Below are 21,685 nucleotides of genomic sequence, written 5' to 3'. Positions count from 1 at the left end.
CACAACCCAATGGCCCCCTCCCTCAGGTCCCCTGGGGAGGAAGATCAGCACTGTATGTTGCTAACGCTGTTGCAAGCATCGCAAGGCATTTTGGGAAGGGTTAAAGGTGTGAGTGTGTAGTGGAAGATCCCTTTGCAGGTTGCGAGAGGCCAAAGGGGGAGGGAGGAAGAGAGCAGAGAACGGGTTAACTCGACACTTCAGCTAGCTTAGTCTGAAGATAAGACGCTGGCCCCTGTCCAAGGTCACGGCGAGAAATCTGCAGCTGCATTCACATCTTACCCAACCCTAGCCAGCCATGAGAAAAGGAGAACTAAGCTGAGCAGGACTTCAAAGAGTGCAAAAACAAGCAAGACGGCGAAGGCGAACGGGGGGAAAGCTGAGAAGGCCACAGAAAGCCGGTTTGGACTGGTACAAAGAGCACTAGGAACAGAGGTCCCTGAACGAAATACCCCCAAAAGAACCCAGGACTTAAAAACCCACCCGAGAGCCAAAGCAAGTCGGAGATCAACAGCGGACCCCGGAAGACCTGCGCACAGGACAAGAACTCCCGTCCACCCATCCCCCTCTTCTTCTTACGTTACACCCAGGCTTGGCCAGCCTTGTGTAGTGCGGGTGTGAGTATGAAAGTGGGTTAGGGCTTGGGGCACTAACGCTTTCTTCCTTCCTCTGAGTGACATGGGGACCCCCCCCCCCCCAGCACTTTCCGCTGTTATTTTATTATTTTATTAATAAAGCTTTAAAATTTAGTCACTTGGTGTGCTCCGCCATCTCCTCCCCTAAAGATCCTGTGGCCTCAGCCTGATCACCTGACGCCCCGGGCAGATTGGTAACATAAATCTGTCACAACCATAATATAATTAAATTTAATGTCTCTGTGGTGCAGAAAACACCACAGTGGTCCAACAGTGTAGAATTTAATTTCAGAAAGGGGGAGATACACAAAAATGAGGAGGTCAGTTAAACAGAAATTAAGAGGTACTGTGCCAAAAGTAAAATCCCTGCAAGCTGCATGGAAACTTTTAAAAGACAAAAAGACATCATAATACAGGCTCAACTTAAATGTATACCACAAACTAAGTAACATAGTAAGAATACCAAAAAAGAGCCACTGTGGCTAAACAACAAAGTAAGAGAAGCAGTGAGAGGCAAAAAAGGCATCCTTTAAAAAGTGGAAGTTAAATCCTAGTGAGGAAAATAGAAAGGAGCATAAACTCTGGCAAATGAAGTGTAAAAATATAATTAGGAAGGCCAAAAAAGAATTTGAAGAACAGCTAGCCAAAGACTCAAAAAGTAATAGCAATTTTTTTTTAAAGTACATCAGAAGCAGGAAACCTGCTAAACAACCAGTGGGGCCACTGGACAATCGAGATGCTAAAGGAGCACTCAAGGACGGTAAGGCCATTGCGGAGAAACTAAATGAATTCTTTGCATTGGTCTTCACAGTTGAGGATGTGAGGGAGATTCCCAAACCTGAGCCATTCTTTTTAGCTGATAAATGTGAGAAATTGTCCCAGATTGAGGTGTCATTAGAGGAGGTTTTGGAACAAACTGATAAACTAAACAATAATAAGTCACCAGGACTAGATGGTATTCATTGAAGGAACTCAAACGTGAAACTGCAGGACTACTAACTGTAGTCTGTAACCTATCATTTAAATCAGCTTCTGTACCAAATGACCGGAGGATAGCTAATGTGACACCAATTTTTAAAAAGGGCTCCAGAGGTGACCCCAGCAATTACAGGCCAATAAGTACCGGGCAAACTGGTTGAAATTATAGTAAATAACAAAATTGTCAGACACATAGATGAACATAATTTGTTGGGGAAGAGTCAACATGATTTTTGTAAAGGGAAATCCTAGTGGTGTCCCTAGCCTCTGTTTGCCAGAAAGGGATGGATCACTTGATGATTACCTGTTCTGTACATTCCCCCCCTGGCATTGGTCACTGTCAGAAGACAGGATACTGGGCTAGATGGACATATGGTCTGACCCAGTATGGCCGTTCTTATGTTCTTGGACAATACTAAATGCAGAGTTCCCTCCTCTGGCCTGCACCAGCCATATTGGTCACTTCTTCACCTGCTTATCCCAGGGTCAGCATGAAACTTACCTCCTCCCACTCACGGCTATCATCTCAGACACTCTGCAAAACAGTGACTTTCACTCTGACATATGCATTTGTTGTCTACAAACTAGCTTTCTGTGACTCTCATTAAAAAACCTCAATTACTTTTTTATACTTCTCCTAGTAAACACTCCTCTCTCTCTCTCTCTCTCTCTGAATGTACAATCAAGCCCAACTTCTGGATGAACCATATCTTATTATCATTACTCACCCTCCCACGTGTTCAAAGAAAAGAGCAACTATATATACCTGTTTCTCTTTTTTCCCCTTCAGACTGATCAGATTTAGACCCTTAAATTTATTTTAATTATTGATAAACACCAGCTGCTGTGAATCAGCTGTGACGGAGAACCGGAAGGATTTCTCTGAGTCCCATCAGAATGACATCATTCTCTATTTGCTCCCAAATCACCACACACTTGGATGTTTTATTCAAGCTGTGAAGACTTATTCAAATGTAATTTGTGGGCAAGAAGGAAACAAATCACTGAGAAAAGATATTAGACATATCAGGACATCAGATTCCTGCTTTAGCAGGGCCCCCACTACCCCTTTTCTTCTGTTAGTTCTTGAAAATCATTTTCAAAAGCAGAACCAATGGGGATGCAACAATGGGGATTGTTTGTAACCAAAATGTCAGTTTCAAGTTGTTCCTTATAACTTCATCACTTTTTGTTTTCTGATTTGCTTAGCTGTGTATGCTGGCTCAATCTTAGATATTAGCACCACTATCATGCTCTGCATATTAATATTATGAAAAACTTGCATTTTCTGCTAACTGTACCAATTTCTACCGAAAATAATTGCAAAATGAATAAGTTAAAAAAGTCCCATTTCTGGAAACTGGAAACAAAATATTTCACTTTAAAAAATCCATCATTTAAAATAAAATCCAGCCCAAAATTCTGTTTTAAGAACCAATAGTGAAGGGGAAACAACAAATCTGGTCCAATTTTACAGGAATATTTTCTCCTGTTATTATTGGATAGTAATGAAACTATGAATCTAGATTGATTTTTTGAAGTGTCTGTTTAGCTTTTGCTTACTTAAATTTAAAACTATAAATAAACCTGGGACAAGTCTCTACACCCTCTGAGGGCAGGTCCTCAGTTAGTATAAATTCCCATAGCTCTATTGACTTCAGTTGAGCCTGACCATTTACACCAGCTGAGGCTCTGCCTCGTGGTGTCCAACCTTTTCAAATCTTATTTCAAGAGGATTAAGGGGCCACAATCAATATTCTGCCCTGTTTGCTACCTTTACACTGCTCATATAGTGCAAAGGGAGCGGAAACCAGCAGCACCAGAAAACAGGTCCTCTGTGAGGATTCCCTTGGCCTGGGGGAGTCCTGAGTAGGAGCAGCTCAGAGTGGGTGTACACTTCCCGCCTGTCAATCTGTGGGGAGGAGAAGTGAATGGGATGCTCCACGTTCTGGCTATCACCACCTAGTGTATTGGTCCCTAGAGAACTGTTGCCAGTTAGCACATAGTAAACATGGCCCAGACTGCTAAAATCTGCACTGGACCTGTCAGCTATACCCATTTGTTGGCTCTCAGCTCTCTTGGGCGTCCGTGCGTAGAGATTCAGATTTGCCCTCCCTCCAATCTCCTTCAGCCCCAATTCTTCCCCCAACCTGAGGCTAGTGGTTGGAGAGCCTGAGAGACTATTTACTGGGTCAACATTATTCACACATGGAATTCCTTTAGGGTTAAAAGGGGAATAATGCCACAGCCATATCAGGTGTGAATGGAGAAGGAAGGCATGCTGAGCAGCCAGCACTCCCCCTCTTCTCCTCTACATATCTTCCTGATGTGGGGCCCCTTTGCTTGAGAAAGAGAGAGAGAGAGAGAAGATCAGGGCACAAATAATCTTGCCAAATATAGAAGATACAACAACGATGCACATCTGTATCCACTGTCTGAAAAAATGTACATTTAGGTTTTAATCTCTTTTTAGTGAACCATAAAATAATTTTCAATGAAAAATCTGCTTAAGATTCTTCTAATGAACTCTCACAAGCGTTGCACTATTTACAGTGCACCTGAGATACCATCTCTTCCTGTTATCTGTCCAGGACCTCCCAAGACCTCCCAGGGCCTTGCATTCAAAATCTGTCACAAATTTACTCGACAGGTTCATAAACCTTACTTTGATAAACCTAAGCTTTGAGTTTGAAAGACAATTCTGAACCAGGCCAGTTTCACGTGATTATCCTTTTCTTTCTCATGAACATTTCTCACAGCTTTAGGGCCAAAGTCTAAGCTAGAGTAAATAAAGTATAGCTACACTACACTGAAATCAATAAAGATACACTGATTTGCACTAGCTGAGGATCTGGTCTCTAGTCTATATCCATTATAAATCTAATTGGCTGCTTGGCTAAAGAAATTCTCTATTTCTGGCAGCAAAACAACTTGGTCTGTTGAAACAGCTCAGAAATCACATTTCCATATGGTATCTTATATGTTAAAGCACTCATATCTTACACTGGTGCTGACTGAATGTCAAAGGGTCTTTTTGTAATATAAATTACAGTTTTAGTTGCTATGGGCAGTTACCATGAATGCATGACTTCTGTACCCTTTATATAGCACTGGTTTCAAATCATTGCTGAAGTTTACAGAGCAAAAGTTATTTTGTTAAGTTCACTTTGGTTGGGCTAACATGTTTGTCTGGAAAGGAACTGAGGAGGAAATCGTTTGAACTAGTTTATAATTTTTACTACTGTAAAGTACGGATTTGAAAGTGAACTAAATCATTTCCATACCCCCTATTGATATCTCTCGACTCTTACCTGGACAAGGCAAGATGTTGCATTCCTGGTACTCCAGAGATGGGCCCAGACACGGAAGACCCCCATATTTGGGCTCAGGATTGTTGCAGACACGTTTGCGGTTGCGAATACCTCTGCTGCAGTCTCGACTGCACTGAGACCATGGAGTCCATGGTGACCAGGCTCCATTAATTGTATGAGCGGAGTATCGTCCAGAACGCAAGAAATCCCCTGACAGTCCTAAAGAATTAAGATTGAAAGCACAACATGGGATTAAAGGCTATCACCCTGAAAACAAACATTTTGTCTTCATATTTAATCTTAATCTTTTAATAAATATTTTTGGTACTGTTCCAGATTTTATTTTTCATTGGCTACACAACCCCGTAATTCTATTTCACTACCTTACCTGACAGAAATCCCATAAACCCTCCTATGGTGTCTGCAGCTGCCATTAAATCACACTAGAAATGAACCAATAGTGATAACCCTGCTCAAATTTTAGAATCAAATAATAATTTAATGAATTTCCATGAAAAAGTCATATTGTGAGGAAAAGTATTTTCCCCATTTAAAATTACACTTTTCAGATTCTTCTTCACTCAGCTGAAGTGCTAAAATACACTCGAGCATGGCAAGTAAACCATTCTCATACACAATGAGAATAGTGTGCTTCTTGGTTAAATCAGCCAGCAGGAAAATGAAAACACGTTTCAAACCTTTTCTAAACTTTTTTCCTTGTCTGTTATCTTTTAAAGTGAATTTAGTGCTAAGAAAAGGCGCCAGATTAAACACTGCTGGAGTCTGAAGTCCATGATTTATTCACAGAAAAGGTACAGTGTATGCAATGGGTGTGGAAGCTTGTTAACAGCAACACTGCAAAATATGCCTCAATCCCCACCTTGGAAGAACCACTTCTAAAGGTAATTTCAATGCCATTTTAGGGATAGATCCTGCCTGGGAAGGAACTCCCCCAAAAGTACTCAGCATAGTGCTTAACTTCTGATCCTGTGAGCTGTAGCATAACTGCTCAGCGACTGTGTACATCTGCAATTTATGGCAGTGATATCAGCCTCTGACTATATTAGGGGAATTCTTCTGAAGTTTCCCAGCATTACTAACATGGTTCACCTCTATTAATATTAGCATCATTGGGAGCCCTACTGTAGATGGATCATTGGCTGCTGTCACCTTTTTAAGTACCGGATTGATTAGAACTGCTCTGAGCAGGCTAGATGACACCGTGCTTAAAACAGCTGTAGGAGCTAGGAGCTTGTCTACACTAGGGCTCCCAATATTGCTAACTATCAGAGGGGTAGCCGTGTTAGTCTGAATCTGTAAAAAGCAACAGAGGGTCCTGTGGCACCTTTAAGACTAACAGAAGTATTGGGAGCATAAGCTTTCGTGGGTAAGAACCTCACTTCTTCAGATGCAAGAATCTGAAGAAGTGAGGTTCTTACCCACGAAAGCTTATGCTCCCAATACTTCTGTTAGTCTTAAAGGTGCCACAGGACCCTCTGTTGCAATATTGCTAACGTAAGTGAAGGTGAACCATGCCATCAATACTGGGAAATTTTTGAAAAATGTTCCTAGGGTAGAATGACTCACATTCAGGATGTAAACTCACTCTCTTTGGGAAAGTTAAATAGTGTTAAAGTAGTAACAAGTATGTTGAATCAACTAATAAAAATATATTATAAGAGTCACAACTGATATTGAGGAGATGTTGCCCTCTAATAATCTTAAACTCAAACCATACTAATACAAGTACCCTAAGCAAATGGAATGTAACAAGAACTACATTCACTGTGTCCAGTGGGCTTCACTCCAATCCAGGGCATGAGATCTTTGCCTGCAGTATAAAACCCCGTCCACAGTGAATCGTTTGTTAACTGAAACAGTTGTTTTGTACCAGTGGAAGCACAAACAGTTCAGTACATCCACAGTGGCCATGCTGAATTATGTTAAAAACACCTGCAATTTTGCCGTGTGTCTACACAAATTGCTCTACTATACCAGATCTGAGGCAATGAACTCCTGGACATGATTAGCTAAAATAGTATTAAAAATACAGTACCTTTGTCCTGTCTCCACCACAGCTTCAAACATTAGTAACACTGTTACACCTGCACTTTGATGCACTCTACTCAATACAATTACAATATTCCTAGTATAGATGGGGCCTTAGAGACTTTTATTTAGTACACAACAACAGTGGGCAATATTGAAATAAATGATGCAGTGACAGACAAATAGGTTTGTTTTTTTCTTTATTTTGTGATGAGAAACTGTTCAACTCAGCTAGCTCAGTTGGTTAGAGAGTAATACTAAATCCCCAAAGCTGTGGAAAAATCCTCCCACTAGGCAATAGCTGAGAACTATTATTTCTCCCCCTGAACCAGCTCCTATTGTGCAGATTTTATGAAACCTGATGTAGATTTGAATCCAGAATGGTAGAGAGCATAGGGAAACAGGGTGGAAGTTAAGAACGTTGCTTCAACTCCTAGCTCCATCAGTGACTTTCTTTAGGAGGTTGCCCAGCTGAGAAATGCCAGGTTTACACACATGATGAATGGGGCTTAGAAGAGGGTACCACAACCCTCTCCTCCCCCCCGCCACACACACTTCAACCCCTGAATTCCAAATGGTAGCACTTTAACCAAAGGGCTAACAGAGGCATAAATCATGGCAAAGCTATTCTGATTTAGATTACATTGGTCAGTATTTCTCTAGATAAAATGTTGCAACACTGTATCATAAGAACATAAGAACATAAGAAAGGCCGTACTGGGTCAGACCAAAGGTCCATCTAGCCCAGTATCTGTCTACCGACAGTGGCCAATGCCAGGTGCCCCAGAGGGAGTGAACCTAACAGGCAATGATCAAGTGATCTCTCTCCTGCCATCCATCTCCATCCTCTGACGAACAGAGGCTAGGGACACCATTCTTACCCATCCTGGCTAATAGCCATTTATGGACTTAGCCACCATGAATTTATCCAGTCCCCTTTTAAACATTGTTATAGTCCTAGCCTTCACAACCTCCTCAGGTAAGGAGTTCCACAAGTTGACTGTGCGCTGCGTGAAGAAGAACTTCCTTTTATTTGTTTTAAACCTGCTGCCTATTAATTTCTTTTGGTGACCCCTAGTTCTTGTATTATGGGAATAAGTAAATAACTTTTCCTTATCCACTTTCTCAACATCACTCATGATTTTATATACCTCTATCATGTCCCCCCTTAGTCTTCTCTTTTCCAAACTGAAGAGTCCTAGCCTCTTTAATCTTTCCTCATATGGGACCCTCTCTAAACCCTTAATCATTTTAGTTGCTCTTTTCTGAACCTTTTCTAGTGCTAGAATATCTTTTTTGAGGTGAGGAGACCACATCTGTACACAGTATTCGAGATGTGGGCGAACCATGGATTTATATAAGGGCAATAATATATTCTCAGTCTTATTCTCTATCCCCTTTTTAATGATTCCTAACATCCTGTTTGCTTTTTTGACCGCCTCTGCACACTGCGTGGACATCTTTAGAGAACTATCCACGATGACACCAAGATCTTTTTCCTGACTCGTTGTAGCTAAATTAGCCCCCATCATGTTGTATGTATAGTTGGGGTTATTTTTTCCAATGTGCATTACTTTACATTTATCCACATTAAATTTCATTTGCCATTTTGTTGCCCAATCACTTAGTTTTGTGAGATCTTTTTGAAGTTCTTCACAATCTGCTTTGGTCTTAACTATCTTGAGTAGTTTAGTATCATCTGCAAACTTTGCCACCTCACTGTTTACCCCTTTCTCCAGATCATTTATGAATAAATTGAATAGGATAGGTCCTAGGACTGACCCTTGGGGAACACCACTAGTTACCCCTCTCCATTCTGAGAATTTACCATTAATTCCTACCCTTTGTTCCCTGTCCTTTAACCAGTTCTCAATCCATGAAAGGACCTTCCCTTTTATCCCATGACAGCTTAATTTACGTAAGAGCCTTTGGTGAGGGACCTTGTCAAAGGCTTTCTGGAAATCTAAGTACACTATGTCCACCGGATCCCCCTTGTCCACATGTTTGTTGACCCCTTCAAAGAACTCTAATAGATTAGTAAGACACGATTTCCCTTTACAGAAACCATGTTGACTATTGCTCAAGAGTTTATGTTTTTCTATGTGTCTGACAATTTTGTTCTTTACTATTGTTTCAACTAATTTGCCCGGTACCGACGTTAGACTTACCGGTCTGTAATTGCCGGGATCACCCCTAGAGCCCTTTTTAAATATTGGCGTTACATTAGCTAACTTCCAGTCATTGGGTACCGAAGCCGATTTAAAGGACAGGTTACAAACCTTAGTTAATAGTTCCGCAACTTCACATTTGAGTTCTTTCAGAACTCTTGGGTGAATGCCATCTGGTCCCGGTGACTTGTTAATGTTGAGTTTATCAATTAATTCCAAAACCTCCTCTAGTGATACTTCAATCTGTGACAGTTCCTCAGATTTGTCACCTACAAAAGCCAGCTCAGGTTTGGGAATCTCCCTAACATCCTCAGCCGTGAAGACTGAAGCAAAGAATCCATTTAGTTTCTCCGCAATGACTTTATCATCTTTAAGCGCTCCTTTTGTATTTTCATCGTCAAGGGGCCCCACTGGTTGTTTAGCAGGCTTCCTGCTTCTGATGTACTTAAAAAACATTTTGTTATTACCTTTGGAGTTTTTGGCTAGCCGTTCTTCAAACTCCTCTTTGGCTTTTCTTATTACACTCTTGCACTTAAGTTGGCAGTGTTTGTGCTCCTTTCTATTTGCCTCACTAGGATTTGACTTCCACTTTTTAAAGGAAGTCTTTTTATCTCTCACTGCTTCTTTTACATGGTTGTTAAGCCATGGTGGCTCTTTTTTAGTTCTTTTACTGTTTTTCTTAATTTGGGGTATACATTGAAGTTGAGCCTCTATTATGGTGTCTTTAAAAAGGGCCCACGCAACTTGCAGGGATTTCACTTTAGTCACTGAACCTTTTAACTTTTGTCTAACTAACCCCCTCATTTTTGTATAGTTCCCCCTTTTGAAATTAAAGGCCACAGTGTTGGACAGTTGAGGTGTTCTTCCCACCACAGGGATGTTGAATGCTATTGTATTATGGTCACTATTTCCAAGCGGTCCCGCTATAGTTACCTCTTGGACCAGCTCCTGCGCTCCACTCAGGATTAAATCTAGAGTCACCTCTCCCCTTGTGGGTTCCCGTACCAGCTGCTCCATGAAGCAGTCATTTAAAGTATCGAGAAATTTTATCTCCGCATTTCGTCCTGAAGTGAAATGTTCCCAGTCAATATGGGGATAATTGAAATCCCCCATAAAATGTAAAATGTATCATTTTACAATAGCATTAGAATGAACTGGAGATCACTCTGAGGGGGGGAATTTTCAGTCTTAGGGGAAATGAGTGACCTTATTTTGCATTTTTTCATTAACATACCAGATTTCTTGGAGTAATGCCAGAAAAATTCTTTAAGTGAAACCTCAGAGGGACCTTAGCGCCAAAACATAATAATGTACAAAAGAACTGTTTTAGGGGGAAGTTCTTGCAACAGCTAACATTGCCATGTGTCTCATTCTTTCCAGGGTGTAAAAAGAATATGTTACAGTTAGCACTCTGTCTACAGCTTTACAACAACTTATATGGGGATGGGATTCACAAAGGTATTTAGGTGTCCAACTCATTGATTCCAATGAGAGTCAGGTGCCTAAATCCCTTTGTGAATCTCATCCATAGCATTCACAGTCTTGTTGAGCTTTCCCTTTAGACAAAGGCTAAAAATTACAACAACTGACCATGTTACTTTGAATTCCAGACATATAGTATAATATAGAAATATAAGAAAATGAAATTAACTAGAGTGTAAATATTGGCCACTGCTGATTATTTCAATTCAGTTTCCTGCAAACAATAGGCATTATCTGTCTCCTTGTAAATGTGAAGATACTATTTTACAATGACATTATTAAGGGAGTGAAATTTTTCCACAATTCCATCATATTCCTGCTTTTTACACTCTGCATCTATGTGAGATGCATTACATTCTGGCCACCCACGTGTGACGTTATTGACATGAACTGTGACTGTATAGATCGTTGTTGCAACCAAGGTCCTATAGTTGTACCAAATCTTGTACAAAGAAGATCAAGTAAGGTGTCTATAGAAAGGTTGTAATTTGCTGGTTATAATTATGCTGTCTGTATGTGTGTATCATTTTTGTATTTGAAGTTATAAATATTGGCTATGTACTTATCTGAATGTGTTTGATTCTAAGTAGCCTCAGTAAAGCATTTGGTCAGCTTCTTGAGAAAGGACTATTCTCAGTAAGTGCCCAATCAAGAAACACTTAACTGACAATGGACTTTGGGAGACGCAAATCCACATCTGAGCTTTCCTGGAACCTTCAAAATAACATGTAACCAATGGCATCGGCCGGAAAAAAGCTGAATCATTCATGGACATGTGACTTGCTCAGGTGGCTACAAACTCCCTCTTGTTGCTGTGACTTTGCACAGAAGAACAAAGGAGTTTCCACCCACAAGAGAGATAATATAAAAGGCCCTGGAAGCCTCTCCATTTTATCTTCAGCTGGCTCAAGAGATGGCCTCTCCACCCCAAAGAGATGCCTGAAAGTAACTGGAACAAAGGACAGTAACTGCGGGGGTGTGAGTGATTGCTGGACCCAGGCCATAAACTACAACGTTGGTCTGAAAAGGATTGGGCCCAGACTAGGAAGGAGTCTAGTCTGTGAAAGAAGCTTATTGGGGGTGAGATTTATCTGTATTCAGTTTCCTACTGTATTAGGCTTAGACTTGCATGTTTTGTTTTATTTTGTTTGGTAACTTACTTTGTTCTGTTATTACTTGAAACCACTTAAATCCTACTTTTTATACTTAATAAAATCACTTTTTGCTTATTAACTAACCCAGAGTAAGTAATTAATACCTGGGGGAGCAAACAGCTGTGCATATCTCCCTATCAGTGTTATAGAGGGCGGACAATTTATGAGTTTACCCTGTATAAGCTTTATACAGAGTAAAATGGATTTATTTGGGGTATGGATCCCATTGGGAGCTACGTGTCTGGGTGCTAGAGACAGGAGCAGTTGCTAAGCTGTTTTCAGTTAAGTCTGTAGCTTTGCGGGCGTGGGTCAGACCCTGGGTCTGTGTTGTAGCAGATTAGCGTATCTGGCTCAACAAGATAGGGTTCTGGAGGCCCAAACTGGCAGAGAAAATGGGCTCATAGGTAGTCTCAGCACATCAGGTGACAGTCCCAAGGGGACCGAACCCGTCACACCATGGATCATATTTTTCATAGATTTCAAGGCCAGAAGGGACCATTGTAGTCAGCTAGTCTGACCTCATATATAACACAGACCACAGAATGTCCCTGAATGAATTTGTGTTTGGACTAAAGCATATCTTTTAGAAAAACATTTCATCTTGATTTTAAAATTTCCAGTGATGGAGAATCCACCACTATGCTTGGTAAATTGTTCCAATGGTTAATGACCCTCACTATTCAAATTTATACCTTATTTCCGGTTTGAATTTGTCTAGATTCAGCTTACAGCCACTGGATCTTGTTATACCTCTGTCCGCTAGCCTGAAGAGTCTATTATCAAGTATTTGTTACCCATGTAGGTAATTACAGACTCCTTAACCTTCTCTTTGTTAAGATAAATAGACTAAAAGGGATGTTTTCTAATCCTTTAATCATGCTCATGGTTCTTTTCTGAACCTTCTCCTAATTATCAACACCCTTCTTGAATTGTGGACATCAGAACCAGACACAGCATTCCAGCAGCAGTTGAACAACTGCCAAATACAGAGGTAACATAACCTCTCTACTCCTACTCAAGATTCCCGTTTATGCATTCAAGAATCACATTAGCCCTTTACACCACATCCTTGCACTGGGAACTCATGATCAACTGATTATCCATCACAATCCCCAAATCTTTTTCAGAGTCACTGCTCCTCAGGATAGAATCCTTATTCCTTGATGTATACATTTACATTTAGCCATATTAAAATGTATATCGTTTGTTTGTGCCCAGTTTACCAAATGATCCAGATTGCTCTGAATCAGTGACCTGTCCTCTGAATTATTTACCACTCCCCCAGTCTTTGTGTGATGACAAACTTTATCAGTGATGATGTTATGCTCTCTTCCACATCATTACTAAAAATGTTAAAATAGCAGAGGGCCAAGAACTGATCCCTACAGGACTAACTAGAAACACACCCATTTAATGATCCCTCTCCATTGACAATTACATTTTGAGACCTATCAGTTAGACCATTTTTAATCCATTTAAATGTGTGCCAAGTTAATTTTATATCATTCTAGTTTTTAAATAAAAATGTCATGCAGTACCAAGACAAATGCATTACAGAAGTCTAAGTATGTGGCATCAGCACTATTGCCTTTATTAATCAAACTTTTAATCTCATAAAAAAAGATATCAAGCTAGTTTGACAGGATCTATTTTCCAAAAGCCATGTTGACTGGCTTTAATTATATTACCCTCCTTTAATTCTTTATCAATGGCATCTGTATCAGCTACTCCATTATCTTGCCCAGGATCTATGTCAGGCAGAGAGGCCTATAATTACCCAGGTCATTCCACTGACCTTTTTAAAAAGTGGCACATCATTAACTTTCTTCCAGTCTTCTGGAACTTCCCCAGTGTTCCAAGATTTATTGAAAATAAACATTAATGGTTTAGCCAACTCCTGGATGCAAGTTATCTGGACCTGCTGATTAAAAATGTCTAACTGTAGCTTCTATTTAACATCATCATGAGTAACTATGGGAATGGAAAGAGTGTCTCATCATAATATGATATGACTACATCATGTTTTTTTCCCCAAATATAGACAGAAATATCTATTAAACACTTCTGCCTTTTCTGCATTATTACTGATAATTCTACCATTTCCATCTAGTAATAGACCAATACTGTTGTTAGGATTCTTTTTGTTCTTAACATACTTTAAAAAAAGTTCTTATTGTCCTTAACTCTGCTGACTGTACATTTCTTCTTGTATACTTACACTTCCCTTATCAATTTTCTACAATTCCTAAGGTATTACGGGGGCAGTGGAAGAGCTGGGAATAGAAGGGTTCCAGTCCTACTGCATAGGTTACTTTAAAGACCTTTCCTGGTATATGAGATACTTGCTAACTTCCTCATGATGAAGAATGGACAAGTGGGTACCCAGCCATCTCAGGATGGAAGAGTGAGCCGGCTGATAAACTCCTGAAGATGAAACAGGATAGGATGGACCATAGCTTCTCTGAAAAGACAACTCTATGTGAAGAGGGACATGGGCATTTTGAGATGGTGGTGATGCTATTAACTTTGGGGAACTATTAGCTTTCAATGCATTCCTTGAAATTATACAAGAAATGTAAATCACTACCTTCCGAACATTTCAAGAAATGTGATCTAGAGCAAATGTTTGGATGAGAAATATAATTCCTAGCAGAAGATCAAAAATAATACTAATTTTCACTCGTACAGCATCTTCCATTTAAGGATCTGCTCGTTCATTACACACATTAATTTAGCTTTACAACACCTCTGTGAAATAGGCAAGTATTATCTCCATTTCACTGTCAGAAAAACTGAGGCACAGAGAGTGATTCACCCAGGTCACCCAAGATGTCTACAACAAAATCAGCAACAGAATCTAGGACCCCTGTCACCCTATCCTGTACCTTTCAAGACCTTCCTTCTTCCTATATGTATTGATTACTGTCTCCATGACAAGACTATGAGAATACATAAGAACAAACCCAATAACATAGATCAATGCACAATTCTTAGCAGTATAAATCTATAGTAGCTATAAAAGTACAGTCCCAGCCCACCCACCCCAGTATTGGGAATTGAAACTGTTATTTCTTTGATCTTTTTTGTCCCTGGAAGGGAATGATTTGATGATGATGAAAGGAGGATACTTGTTCTTCTGGTAGGAGATATGACAGAAGTAACTGCTTCTACTAATACTTTTAGAAGTTTTTATGGTTTTGGATAAACAAACTTGAAAGGTCTTTGCAAATGAGTTCAATGAGAAGTCACTGCAAATGGGTGCAATAAATGCACTGAATCAAAAACTTTTATTCATTGCAATGAGAAACGATGAGCTGGAGCTGTAACTCCAGTATTCTGCACCATTTCTAAATTACAGTGTGCAATGATTTTAAACCACAGTAGGAAACAACATCAAAAAAGGCAAAACCTATGTTTCAGTTCTACCATTCTCTGCAGATAACTCCAAAGTGAAAGACTGAAAAGTAGACATACTTTATTAACCACATAATCATTATTTTCTAACCTACTGTCAAGAAAATCCTTCAAAGTGCAACAGTGTATGTCTTTTTTCTATGGCTAATTTCTGCTTGGATGTAAGTAATTAAAATTCATTAAGAACAGCATCAAACTCACCCTTTCCCACCTATAGTCATCTGAGCAATTTGAAAATGCTACTCCCCAGGACCATGTTAATAAGTTAGGTGTGAACTTAACAGCCCAAGTAGGCTCATTTAAACAATAATAGGCAAGGCAAATATTAAAGCAATTTTAAGATTACATATGTAATGACAAATTAGGTAAAGTGCAATAAGGAAATGTTAACATTATTATGAAAACCTTATTTTTTTATTTCTCTGTCTTTTTTCTGTTTAAAAAAATAACCATAAAGTTCCACTATTACTTTGGGCAGAGGGTATTTATTATATTAAAGTCAAACAATCACAGCTTTAAAAAGTCATTTTCTTCTTATCATGATGCAACACAGCTTAGCCTTGATGAGACAGCCAAAGAGATAACATTTCATCTTTTATTCCTCCTGGCTGTAGGACATTCTCACATTCAGACTTTAGTTAAAAATAAAAAGGTGTTGATATCCTCTGGCTAATACTATTATTTAATCAGTCTCTCCTCATGAGAGACAAGGTCTAAATTAGTATTAAGGCTGAATTATATCTTTCCTTTAGAACTAATGATTTTTTTGAGGTTAGGGTTAAAGCAAGCAGTAGCAGGCTTCCAGGGATGTTTGTTCCTGTATCTTTAGAAATATTAACAGATTTGGGGGATATACAAAAATTAAATGTTTCCCAGAGACTCTCTTACTGAAATGACTGACTTGTTTCCGATAATTTTCGCCCTAATTTTATGCAATGATTAGAAGTAGTGAGCAAGCTTCTACATAACAGGTGTTGCTAAGAAGCATTATATAGATAATCACAAGAGAGCAATATCAACAATTCTCCCTTCATTAGTACACACAAATTAAAGGAACAGACAAAGGTGATGTAATTTCCAGGCACTGACACAGTGATTGACTAGTGCCAGAAGTTGCATGAAATAACTGTACATCTAATCTACAGATCTCTCTTAGTTTCCTTATAGTGCTGTGGAAAATTAAAGAGCCCAAAGGTGGGGAATAAAGAGTTGTTTTTGTCTCAGACCCATCAGAACAGAAAAGCTTGTAGGATGTGTGTGGGATTTTTGTTGGGCTGGTTAACAACACTGATACTGGAGGAAGGTTTTATGGAAAAGGTGTGTTTTACCCTGGTTCCTGAATACTAAGATTGGGTTTAGTTTGGTCTCTTCTGGCAAGATGTTCCTTAGCTGGGGTCATGCTGCCAAAAATGTTCTGCTTCTAGTATCTGATAGTCAAAATATGGGCCTAGTCAGCCACAACGTCCTTGCAGGATGTTAGAGATTACAGGAAATGGTGATTACCGGTGGTGGTAAGAGAGTCTCTGATGTAACTATGTATCCATTAGGTATCTTTTGAGTTATAGCCAGGACTTTGAACTCTCCTCTCTGAAGTGAATGAAAAACTAGACAAGCTAGTAAAAGCAGATGAAATGTGTTTGTAGCAGCCATTGTTGCTAAAGGACAGTTACCTGTTCCATAACTGGCATTCTTTGAGATGTGTTGCTCCTGTCTATTCCACAGTAGGTGTGCGTGCTCGCCACGTGCACCAGTGCCGGAAGTTTTTCCCTTAGCAGTACCCGTACTGGGGGAGCACCGCTGCGACCCCTGGAGTGGCGCCTGTATATCGTGCTATAAGGGGAGCCACGGGCTCCCCCCACCCTCGGTTCCTTCTTGCCGGACAACTCCGACAGAGGGGAAGGAGGGCGGGGTGCGGAATAGACAGGAGCAACACATCTCGAAGAACACCAGTTACGGAACAGGTAACTGTGCTTTCTTCTTCGAGTGATTGCTCCTGTGTATTCCACAGTAGGTGATTCCAAGCAATATCTGTTGGAGGTGGGTAGGAGTTCACGATGGTTTGGGATGAAGTACCGCCCTGCCGAACCCGGCGTCATCCCTAGACTGGGAGACGATCGCGTAATGCCAAGTAAATGTGTGAACTGAGGCCCAAGTGGCCGCCCTGCAAATGTCCTGGATGGGGACATGGGCGACATAGGCAGCTGATGAGGCCTGAGCCCTCGTAGAGTGTGCCCTGACAATCGGTGGCGGGGGAATCCCTGCCAAATCATAACACGTGCGTATGCACGAGGTGATCCAGCGGAAAAGCCGCTGGGTGGAGATGGGCTACCCCTTTGCCCGCTCGGCCGAGGCAATAAAGAGTTGAGAGGATTTCCAGAACGGCTTAGTCCGATCCAGATAAAAAGCCAACTCCCTATGCACATCGAGCGTGTGTAGGCGGCATTCCTTGTTAGAGGAGTGGGGTTTAGGACAGAGCACAGGGAGGAAGATGCTCTGCTCCATATGGAAGGTGGAGATCACCTTCGGGAGGAATGTCGGGTGTGGGCAGAGCTGGACTTTATCCCTATGGAAAACCGTATAGGGGGGTTCTGAGGTTAAGGCCCTGAGCTCCGAGACACGTCCGGCTGACGTGATCGCCACAAGGAAGGCCACCTTCCACAATAGGTGCGACCAGGAACACGTGGCCAGGGGTTCAAAGGGGGTTCCCGTGAGATGGGACAAGACCAGGTTGAGGTCCCACTGCGGCACGGGGGGGTCTAGCGTACGGGAATGACCAGTCAAGGCCCTTCAGGAAATGGGAGGTCATCGAGTGGGAGAAGACCGAGTGGCCTTGCACCGGCAGGTGAAAGGCTGATATGGCCGACAGGTGCACACTGACGGAGGCAGGTGCCAGTCCCTGGGCCCTAAGGGATAAGAGGTAGTCCAGGATAAACTGGAGAGGTGCGGCGGAGGGGGACACTCCCCGCTCACTCGCTCACCTGGCGAACCTGGACCACTTCGCCATGTACATCTGACGCGTGGACGGTTTCCTGCTTTCCAGGAGGACTCGCCTTACTTGCTCCGAACACCTATTCTCCTCCTCATTCAGCCATGGAGCAGCCACGCTGTCAGGTGAAGTGCGGCCAGATTGGGATGGAGGAGGTGCCCCCCGTCCTGGGAAAGGAGGTCCGGGCGGAGCGGTAGCACCCTCCGGGGGGGGGGGCACTAAGAGACATAGGAGGGGCCCGTACCAGTGCAATTCGCCTTGTCCACTTTCACCTTCTGAAGGACCTTGGCGATGAGGGGGAACGGGGGAAAGGCATAAAGGAGCTGGCCCGACCAGCTCAGGAGGAACGCGTCAGAGATCGTGCCTTCCCCCACCCCTCCCCTGGAGCAGAACCGGGGGCAATGCCAGTTCTGACGGGTTGCAAACTGGTCGATCTGGGGAGCTCCCCACTCTTAGAAGAGCCGGTGAGCGGCCTCCGAGTGGAGCGACCACTCGTACTGGGGGAAGAAGACCCTGCTGAGGCGGTCCGCTTGTGTATTGCGGACACCCGGGAGGTGAGCCGCCGTCAGGGAGATATCGTGGGCTATACAGAACTCCCATAGGTTCAGGGCTTCCCAGCAGAGGGCTAGGCAGCGAGTCCCACCTTGCCTGTTGATATAGTACATGGCAGCGGTGTTGTCCGTGAGGACTTTGACCACCTTGCCTTGGAGGTGCGTGAGGAAAGCCACGCATGCCAGCCGTACCGCCCTGAGCTCCTTGACGTTTATGTGAAGGGGTAAGTCAGGGGCCGACCATGTTCCTTGGGTTTGCACGTCCCCCATGTGGGCTCCCCAGCTGAGGTCCGAGCATCGGACATCAGGTCTATGGACAGGTTGGCCTCCCTGAAGGGAACCCCTTGCAGCATATTGCTCGGGCAGGACCACCATAGGAGGGAAGCCAGTATCAGGGACGGGACCGTGAGAACCTTGTCCAGACTGTCCCGAGCTTGGGAGAACTGGGAGGCCAGCCATATCTGGAGGGGCCTCATATGGAGCCTGGCATGGCGGACCACGTAAGTGCACGCCGCCATGTGTCCCAGAATCCGAAGACACGCCCTCGCCGTGGTCACTGGCAAGGCCGTGACCAAGGCAATGAGATCCCTTAGGGTCTTGAACCTGTCCAGGGGGAGAGAGGCTGTGGCCCTGGAGGAGTCCAGCAGGGCCCCAATGAACTCTATGCGCTGAACGGGCACTAATGTCGATTTGGTCTCGTTCACAACCAGGCCTAGATCGGCGCATGTCGAGAGGAGCAGCTCCACGTGGGACTCCACTTCGAAACAAGACTCTCCCTTAAGGAGCCAGTCATCCAGGTAAGGGAAGATTTGTATGCCCTCCCGCCTGAGGTAGGCCGCTACCACAGACATACATTTAGTGAAAACCCTGGGAGCCGTGGATAGGCCAAAGGGGAGGACCGCAAATTGGTAGTGGTCCATCCCTACCATGAATCGGAGGAAGCGTCTGTGCCCCTTGAAAATATGGACGTGAAAGTACGTGTCCTGGAGATCCAGGGCCACATACCAGTCCCCCGGGTCCAGGGAGGGGATAATAGAGGCCAGGGACACCATGCGGAACTTGGAACGGGTTAGGAACCTGTTCAGGTCGCGCAGGTCCAGAATAGGCCTGAGATCCCCTTTTGCCTTCGGGAACAGGAAGTATCGGGAGTAGAACCCTTTGCCCTGGAATTGAACTGGTACCCTTTCCACCGCCCCTAGGTGGAGCAGCCGATCCACCTCCTGACGCAGGAGGTGGACATGGTCTGGGTCCCCTGGGGCCATCATAGAGGGCGGGTGATTTGGCAGGGGTGAGGTGAACTGCAACACGTAGTCCTTGGAAATGGTACTGAGGACCCATTGATCCAAAGTTATGCGGGACCACGCCCTGAGGAAGGCAAACGATCGGTTGCAGAACACAAGCTTTATTAATCGGGGGTCTCCCTGGCAACAGGCCCAGTGCCCCCCATGCAGATAGTCAAAACCGCCTCTCTCCCTGCCTCTTGCCCTTAGAGGGACCAGGCTGCAGGGCAGAGCAGGACTGCTGCTGAGACCGACGCGTCTGGTCTCTGGGCCTTTTGTACGGGGGCTCATATCTGCTCCTTGCAGGCTGAGCCGCCGGAAGCGATTTGGCCTTGTCCTTAGCCAGAGGGACATAGAGGCCCAAGCTCTGCAAGGTGGTGCGGGAATCTTTCATCCCATGCAGCCTGACGTCCGTCTGGTCCCCAAAGAGCGCCTTGCCATCCAACGGGAGGTCCTGCATCAGAGATTGTGCCTCCATCGACAGCCCGGACAACAAGAGCCACGACGCCCTGCGCATGGTGATCGCGGAAGCCATCGAGCGGGCCGCCGTGTCAGCAGCATCGGACGCTGCTTGCAGGGCCACTTTAGCTGCCGCCGACCACTCTTCTATCAGAGCCTTGAAGTCCTTCCTGTCCCGGTAAGGGAGGAGGGGCTCAAATTTAGGCAGGGACTCCCACAGGTTGAAGTCATACCTGCTCAGTAAGGCCTGGTGGTTGGCTACGCGAAGCTGGAAGCTAGCCAACGAATAAAATTTTCTGCCAAAGGAGTCCAGTCTCCTGGCGTCTTTGTTTTTGGGGGTGGGTGCGGGCTGGCCCTGACGCTCTCTGTGGTTTACCGATTCCTCAACGAGTGAATTGGGTGCCAGGTGTGAATACAGGTATTCATGGTCCTTCGCCAGCACAAAGTATTTCCTCTCGGCCTTTTTCGAGATTGGGACCAAGGGGGCAGGAGTTTGCCACAGGGAGTCTGAGATGTTGGCAATACCCTGGTGCAGAGGCAGGGCCACGCGGCCCGGCGTCAAGAGAGACAGGACGTTAAAGAGGGAATCAGACGGATCCTCCATCTCCTGGGCCTGCAGCTGGAGGTTGGAAGCCACCCGCTTTAGCAGGTCCTGGTGCGCCTTGAAGTCCTCCTGCGGGACCGATGGCGGAGGCACCGCTATGGTGTCGTCCAGTACCGGAGAGAGGGCCCGTACAGAGCCGGGCGCCTCGGTCGGTGCCGGGGCACCAAGACCGAGGTCAGAGTCCTGGCGCAGGTCCGCCAACTCATGACCCGCTGACTTGTCCTGTGGGTGGCCAGAGGAGGCCAATGTAGCCCGGGATGCTCTGGCAACCGAATGGGCCTCCGCTTGGGCTGGCATCGACGGCCACGGTGCCCACTGGCACCAATCTCCTTGCCACGGGGTCCCTTGCCATTGGTTCGGTTGAGCGCGGGATGGCAATACGTGCCCCGGTGGAACGGCGCGTGCCGAGGTTGGGTGGATGGGTGCCGAGGCCGAGGTCGGTGAAGAACGCTCGGTGCTGCAGGAGCGGTAGGAGTGGTGTCTGTGGCGTCATCTCCCTCGCGACTGGGATCTTAACGACGATGAACGGTACCCACATGACAAACTGCTTCGGTACGCGTGACGGTGATGCGAAGCCCGGTGCCGTGACGCTGAGGTACCCCGAGGGGATCCTCTGG

General features: G+C 44.0%; 1 protein-coding gene across 1 annotated transcript in view; it reads right to left on the bottom strand.

Moving 5' to 3' along the window:
- The window catches only part of SEMA5A (semaphorin 5A), a 505,753-nt gene that overhangs the window by 48,894 nt on the left and 435,174 nt on the right, over positions 1–21,685 (bottom strand). The window contains exon 16 of the mRNA XM_065399065.1: positions 4,922–5,140. Coding sequence (XP_065255137.1) covers positions 4,922–5,140 — 219 coding nt within the window. The remainder of the gene's footprint in view (positions 1–4,921; positions 5,141–21,685) is intronic.

Source organism: Emys orbicularis, chromosome 2, assembly GCF_028017835.1.
Source record: "Emys orbicularis isolate rEmyOrb1 chromosome 2, rEmyOrb1.hap1, whole genome shotgun sequence".
In the NCBI taxonomy this organism is placed as follows: Eukaryota; Metazoa; Chordata; order Testudines; family Emydidae; genus Emys; species Emys orbicularis.
Note: the sequence above shows the minus strand (reverse complement) of the source record. Positions and strands in the feature narration are given on the sequence as shown.